Source organism: Triticum urartu, chromosome 2 (assembly GCF_003073215.2).
Source record: "Triticum urartu cultivar G1812 chromosome 2, Tu2.1, whole genome shotgun sequence".
NCBI classification, from domain to species: domain Eukaryota; kingdom Viridiplantae; phylum Streptophyta; class Magnoliopsida; order Poales; family Poaceae; genus Triticum; species Triticum urartu.
In genome coordinates, this window is record NC_053023.1 from 693,827,750 (window position 1) to 693,834,134 (window position 6,385).

General features: G+C 45.5%; 2 protein-coding genes across 3 annotated transcripts; one reads left to right on the plus strand and one right to left on the minus strand.

The window, feature by feature from the left end:
* The first annotated feature begins 257 nt into the window (after positions 1–257).
* Positions 258–3,744, plus strand: LOC125539811. Of its 2 annotated transcripts, none has more exons than XM_048703328.1 (3): positions 258–3,218; positions 3,320–3,386; positions 3,473–3,744. In XM_048703328.1, exon 1 carries the CDS (start codon positions 351–353, stop codon positions 2,484–2,486), a length of 2,136 nt encoding a protein of 711 aa, XP_048559285.1. In that variant the 5' UTR covers positions 258–350; the 3' UTR covers positions 2,487–3,218; positions 3,320–3,386; positions 3,473–3,744. The 2 variants fall into 2 exon arrangements, with proteins under 2 accessions (XP_048559285.1, XP_048559286.1); XM_048703329.1 differs by having other exon boundaries at positions 3,492–3,744.
* Positions 3,745–4,645: 901 nt separating this feature from the next.
* LOC125534172 lies at positions 4,646–5,469 on the minus strand. The gene is made up of 2 exons (XM_048697453.1): positions 5,222–5,469; positions 4,646–5,116 (listed from the first exon to the last, which is right to left on the minus strand). Exons 1-2 carry the CDS (start codon positions 5,379–5,381, stop codon positions 4,896–4,898), a joined length of 381 nt encoding a protein of 126 aa, XP_048553410.1. The 5' UTR covers positions 5,382–5,469; the 3' UTR covers positions 4,646–4,895.
* Positions 5,470–6,385: the final 916 nt, after the last annotated feature.

A 6,385-nucleotide genomic window follows, 5' to 3' on the forward strand; every position in this document is an offset into this window, starting at 1 on the left:
CATCGAGGGCTCTAATCTTGTCAAGGAGGTAAATGAACAGATTTATCTCGAGGTTTTATCCTTTGTCGCCGACAATTGGCAGAACTGTTTCTCCGGTACAAAAATGATGTCTATTCCCCTGCTGAAGTATGTTGATCGGAACAATGCTATCTCTTTCTGGAGCATTTCTAAAGCTACTCAACTGAGTGACAGATTGTGCATTGCATCTGAGAAGAAGTGCATACCTAGCTCTTGGTTTTCCTGAAGACAAAATTGCTGGCTTCAGACATTCCATTCATACACCCTCCAGATGCAAGCTTTCCTACAGTCTCATCGCCTCTAACCGTTGACAATGCAATCTTGCTTTTGCAATGGATACAGAGTCTCAAGTCAAGAAGGTACAATTACCGGCTAAATTTCTGGCTTGTGTAAAACAGGGAGGTTGGCTTAGGACATCAGTTGGGTACAAGCCACCAAATCAATCATTTCTGTCCAGTTCTGAGTGGGGAGTTCTTTTGCAAAGTGGCTCCTCGTTTGTTGATATACCGATGATTGACCAAAAGTTCTATCAAAACAAGCTGCATTTGTACTGGGAGGAACTCAAGGCGATCGGAGTTAGATTTGAATTTCAGGAGGCATCAGCGTACATCGGCAGCCGCCTCATGTCTATGGCTGAAAGCAATACGCTGATCAGAGAGAATGTGTACTCACTCCTTCGGCTGATTCAGTTTCTTCGAGAGAAAGTTCTATCTCCAAGCGAACTCATCAACAGTGTCAAAGATGGACAGTGGATGAAGAGTACTCTCAGCTACAGGTCTCCAGTTGGTTGTATCATCTATGATTCAGGCTGGGCAGTTGCATCCTGTATCAGTAGCCAGCCGTTCCTTGATGTCAAGTTCTATGGCGACGACATCCTTACCTACAAACCAGAGCTCAACTTGCTCGGTGTTCTTGTTGAATTTAAAGACAGCTACAAACTTGTGATTGATAATTTCAAGTTCAGTTCGGCTGCTATTACTCCTGAGGCTACTGTGCTAATCCTCAAATGTATCCAGCATGTGAACTCATGCGATGCCTTCATAAGAAAGATCAAAGATTTAAAATGGGTGAAGACCAGTGTGGGGTTCCGTGCTCCTAATGAATCTTTTCTTGTGGATCCTCGATGGGAGTGCCTTCTAAAGGTCTTTGATGGGGTTCCTGTAGTTGATTTCAGATTTGATGGGAGTAAGATTAGTCCCTACAAAGCAGAGTTGGAGAAGACCGGGTTGATAGCAAAATTGGAGGCGGCATCAAAGGCTGTAGCTCACTTGTTCAAGCAGATGGTTCTGAACTCATCACTTCCAAAGGCGAGTGTCCTAGCCCTGCTAGCATGTTATGGGCAGCTGAAAACACAGGGCGCGCTCCCTGTTGAGCTTTTCAGTTGCATGCTGAATGAGAAGTGGTTGCGTACATCGTTTGGTTTCAGATCTCCCAAAGATGCAATCTTGTTCAATGCAGAATGGCAGTCTCTATCATCAGTAGCAGACCTACCTTTCATAGATGACGGTGACTCTCACCAAGGTTTAAGCAAAGAAATACATGGTTATAAAGATGAGCTCAAGAATTTAGGTGTTACTACTGAAGTGAAAGCTGGTGCTAGGTTTGTCATCAATGGCATCAACATTCCCAAGGATCCTTTACACTTGTCTGGAGCTACTGTCTTGTCATTGCTCAGGTCCATTCGGAGCTGGTTGGCTTCTTCAAGTAACTTCCCAAAGGGCTTTCTAGAGAAAATCAAAGGCTGCAGTTGGTTGAGGACAAAAGTGGGGTTCCAATGTCCTGATGAGTCGATCCTGTTTGATCCAAAGAATTCTTCCATTCGCATAGAAGATAGCCCTTTCATTGATGAAGCATTCTATGGCTCGGAGATAGCCTCATTCAGAGATGCCCTTGCGGCAATCGGAGTATCTGTGGATTTTAGACACGGACATGAGCTTGTTGCTCGACATCTGAAAGGCCACAAAAACAGGGCTACTATTTCTCGTATTTACACGTACCTTAAGGAGTACAATTGGGAGTCTGCAAACAAGACTAGTGATTGGATCTGGATACCAAATAAAAAGAAAAGTGGAGAGTGGGTGAGCCCTCTGGGTTGTGTTCTTCATGATAAGGACAACCTTTTCAGCCTGCAGCTGCATGTCTTGGACAAATATTATGACAAGAAGTTGCTGGACTTCTTTTCACATGTTTTTGGTGTGAGGAATGGTCCTAGCGCTGAAGATCATTGCAAACTATGGAGCACATGGGAGAGCTCTGTCGATGCGCTATCTGCAGCTGACTGCTCTGCTTTCTGGCAGTTCATTGCTAAGAACTGGAGCAAAAACACGGAGAAGCTTCTTTCTGCTTGTGTCAAGGTTCCAGTTTGTACCGACGGAACTATCCTTCTGTCGAAGAAAGAGGATGTGTTTATTCCTGATGATCTACTCCCTCCGTTCCGAATTACTTGTCGTAGGTATGGATGTATTTAGATGTATTTTAGTTCTAGATACATCCATTTCTGCAACGAGTAATTTGGAACGGAGGGAGTACTTCTCAAGGATTTGTTCGACAAGCTGCCTAACCGGTCATTGTTCATATGGTATCCATCTTCAAGCCTGCCTTCCATGTCTCGAGCAAAGCTGAACAACATCTACGATAGCATTGGAGTCCAGGCAATATCCAAAGCTGTTGGGAAGAATGATTCACTCGCATCGGAAAATGTCAGCCCAACAAAAGCTGCTCGGGGTAAGGTCATCAATGTTGGTATGATAAAACTGGTCCTTGCTTTTCTTGCCGATCCTGCTCTCGACATTTCTGCTGAAGAGCGGCACAAGATATTTCCTGCCTGCTCAATGTGACGGTGCTAGAGAACAGTGAGCCAATCACGGTGGGATACAACGTGAAGCTGTCCTCTGGGGCCGTTTTGGATGTGAAGGCCACACGGAAGCTCCGGTGGGAGAGGGAGAGCTCGAAACTCTACATGCAGAAAAGCAAGCATGCACCAGGCTACAAGGAGAAGTTGGAGTTTGCGACGAACTTTGCGGATGAGATATCCCAGGGGCTGCTCTTCGAGAAGGCAGATCAGATCCCTTTGCTCGCGGAGCTCATTAAAATCGGCAGTTTGATGGACTTCCACGCTGCCGCTGTCGAGTACCTTCTGAAATCAAAAAATCTGCAGCTGTTCCCTGAAGACGAAGAATTCCTTAACACTGCATCGCTAGGTATGTGACCGATAAACAAAAATTTTCTCATCTTATGAGTCTGAAAGTATTTACCTCCTTATGCTGTTGTCTCCAACTCTTTGACGCTTGTATGCATGCAGGTCGTAGCAGGAACCGTTAGCGATCTCTGGAGTTGTTCTTACGCATGCCGACACATGGAGTGAAGTGGTGAGTGCATTGCTTGTTTGTTTTTCTATAGAAGTTGTATCACCTCTGTAATTGTGTTGGAAGCTTATGCATTAGTCATTTGACAGGTTACTTGCTGATGGCCAGGCCTGCAGGAGCTTAATTGATGCTTAAATCTGGAGCGTCCAGCAATGCGCCTACTCGATTATCTTGTGCATACGTTTTGTCGCGATTACTAGCTGTGAACTTTTGTTTTGGCTTTCTCCCTTTATGAACCGCAATCTGTCTGTGTTTTTCAGTGTGAAATGACCCTCGTACGTACTGGTGTGTTATCCTTTATGTCTTGTGACCATCATCTCTTATATCTTGTTATTATTTAGCATGAATATATGTTGGACCATGTGTGAGCTTGATTGTGGTGGCCTGCTAAATAAAAGGAGCCTGGTTGCCTGTCAAATCTTAAGGCATGTCCATTGTTTTTTTTTATTACTGATTATAAAAGCTAATTAAGTCAGGAATCCTAAAATGGCACTGGTACTTGGAAGTAACTGCGATGGATTCCTAATGTTAGCATGCGGTACTTGTGATGATGAACTTGTTTATTGCTGCCAAATGGAAAATCTTTGAGCATATACTTATATATATGAATATTATGCATGCAAATGTTCTGTTGCTGCGGGGAGCCTGCCTGCGACTGCAAGCGTCTCTGCTTGCTCGACTGAGCATTAGATATGTAGACAACTAACTGTCAAGATGATACGTAGCAGATGTGAACTTATTATGGCTTTCTGCCTTTCTGAACCAGAACCTGTTTATTTGCATCCTTTATGTCCTGTGATCATCCATTGAACAAGAACATGTGTAAACATTGTGTTATTTGAGATGACTAAATATGCTGGCGGCCTGCTAGACTAAAGATGGCTGGTTTCCTGTCAAATCCTACTCCATGTCCATGTTTTTTTTTTTGGATTGGTACTGAATCATAAAAATGTAAATCAAGTGAGAAATGCTGAAATGGCACTTGTACTTGGGAGTAACTGTGGCTGGGCCTCCGAGCATCTTCTTCTATTAGCATGTGGTGGTACTTGTGATCAACTTGTGTTATTGCTGTGAAATAAGAATGAATTGGTCGGTTGCCTGTCGAGTCTTTCTCAGTATCAAGTCCAGACAGTTGTAAATTTCTCCGTATCAAGTCCAGACGGTTGTAAATGTTGCGTCTCTGCTTGCATTTGAGATTGGAAAATTTTGTGAACCGCTCATGAAGTCAATGACAGAGCACAAGTCAAGAAGTGCAGGCGATGTATAAAATGGAATCGTAATGGGATGTAGATTGGCTCAGCACACCGGATGCAGCAAAGATTAAGCTTAAAATAACACACCGGATCACAAGGCATCCATCACACGCACGCAGCAGCATCGATCCAGACGCAGACAGACGTACAGAGGAAGACTGAAGACAACACGAAGAAAGCAGTTGGTAGAACCACGAGGAGGTGGCGCGGATCGACGATTCGATTCGATGGGCCTTTGGCCGCAGGGCGATGCGACGCTCTAGACGCGGCCTTCCCAGAGGCACGGCTGGTGGTCGGAGCAGGGCGCGTGCGGCGGCGGGGCGAGGCCGAGCGCGGCGGCGCGTTGCCAGCGCTGGGCGCGGGTGAGGCCGAGGCAGGGCCCGTAGCGCGTGTCCATGTCGAACTCCCGGGCCGTCCTCTCCGCGTCCTCCTCCTCCTCCCTCCTCGCCGCGTCAGCGCCGTCGCGGTGATCTGCCGCAGCTGCAGCCAAAGAATTAAAGAAAAAAAAAACAGATCGATAGATCGATCAGTCAATCCGCTGGGATCGGACGGCGACTGCGTGGGATTGGGCATGCGGCGGCATACCTCGTATCGGGCGGAGGAGATGCGCCGCCGCCGCCGCTTGCTTCTGGTGGTGGTGCGCCGCCTTCTTGGAGACGCCGCCGGCGGGCTTGGTGGCGGCCGCCGCGCCGGAGTGGGCCTTCTGCTGCCGGAAGAAGGATTTGACGTCGCCGCCGCTCCTCATGGCTCTCTCCGCCGGCGGTGCGAGCTCTTCAGGATCGGTGGGAGGAAGAAAGGGGGCAGAATCAGATGGTGGATGGAGAATTGGGGATAGACAGGGTGGGTTTATATATACATGGTGCCGTTGTGGTTATTCGAATTTTGAATTTTGAAAGAGATGGGAGATGGGAGAAGTCTCCAGAGCCTTCTGCCGCCGGTTTGCCGCCGGTGTTCACATCACCCAACATAAGCGTGGGCCGGCCCAACACACGCGAATACTTGGGTCACTCGCTAGTTGTCCCGTTCGCTCGCTTGGTTAAGTTGACTAGTAGCTGACCGCTGACTTTTCCAGAAAAAGTTCATGAACTTGAGAAGAGACCGCGCTTCTGGAAAAGTTCACGAGTTCGGAGAAAAATTAGTTCATGAATCTGAATTTTTTTTCACTAATTTGGGAAAAAATCATGGAATTGAAAAAAGTTCAAGGATTTAATAAATGTTCACAAATTTTTTAAAAATCACGAATATGATTTTATTTCGTGATTTTCATAAAAAATTATGAAATTGGGAAAAAGTTCATAAAATTTTAAAATAAAAAAGAGAAAAAATAACAAATATAAAAGGAAAAAAATAAGAAAATAAATAAAAGGGAAAAAGAAAAACCAACCGAAACTGAACAAAAACCGGTAAAAACGAAGAACTAGAAAAACCGGTTCCCTCATTGATGTCATGCGCTCAAATACAGCGAGTTCATTACAGCTGGAGCGGGGAAGGTTAGTGTGTGTTAGGCCCTATTTGGTTTAGCTGTGGATTTCTAAAAGCAGCTGTGAAAAATCTGCTGTGGAAAAATAACTGTGGAAAATCTGATGTGAAAAAGATGTAGGTCATTTGGCAAACCAGTTGATACAGCTTTTTCAGATTTTGAAAAGCACGTCCTGAACTGCTTCCGCTTTTGATTTAGATTTTGACAACGGATTTCTGAAATCGGATTCTGCTGGGTTCGCCCTTTGGTTCAGATTCTGCTGCGCAGCA

What these genes read in the sequence shown, in the direction of transcription:
- LOC125539811 (XM_048703328.1), top strand. Translation starts at nt 351, where the DNA reads ATGGATACAGAGTCTCAAGTCAAGAAGGTACAATTACCGGCTAAATTT.
- LOC125534172 (XM_048697453.1), bottom strand. Translation starts at nt 5,381, where the DNA reads ATGAGGAGCGGCGGCGACGTCAAATCCTTCTTCCGGCAGCAGAAGGCC. An exon ending in TCTCCTCCGCCCGATACGAG is followed by an intron (nt 5,117 to 5,221) that starts GTATGCCGCCGC and finishes CTTTGGCTGCAG; the next exon opens with CTGCGGCAGATCACCGCGAC.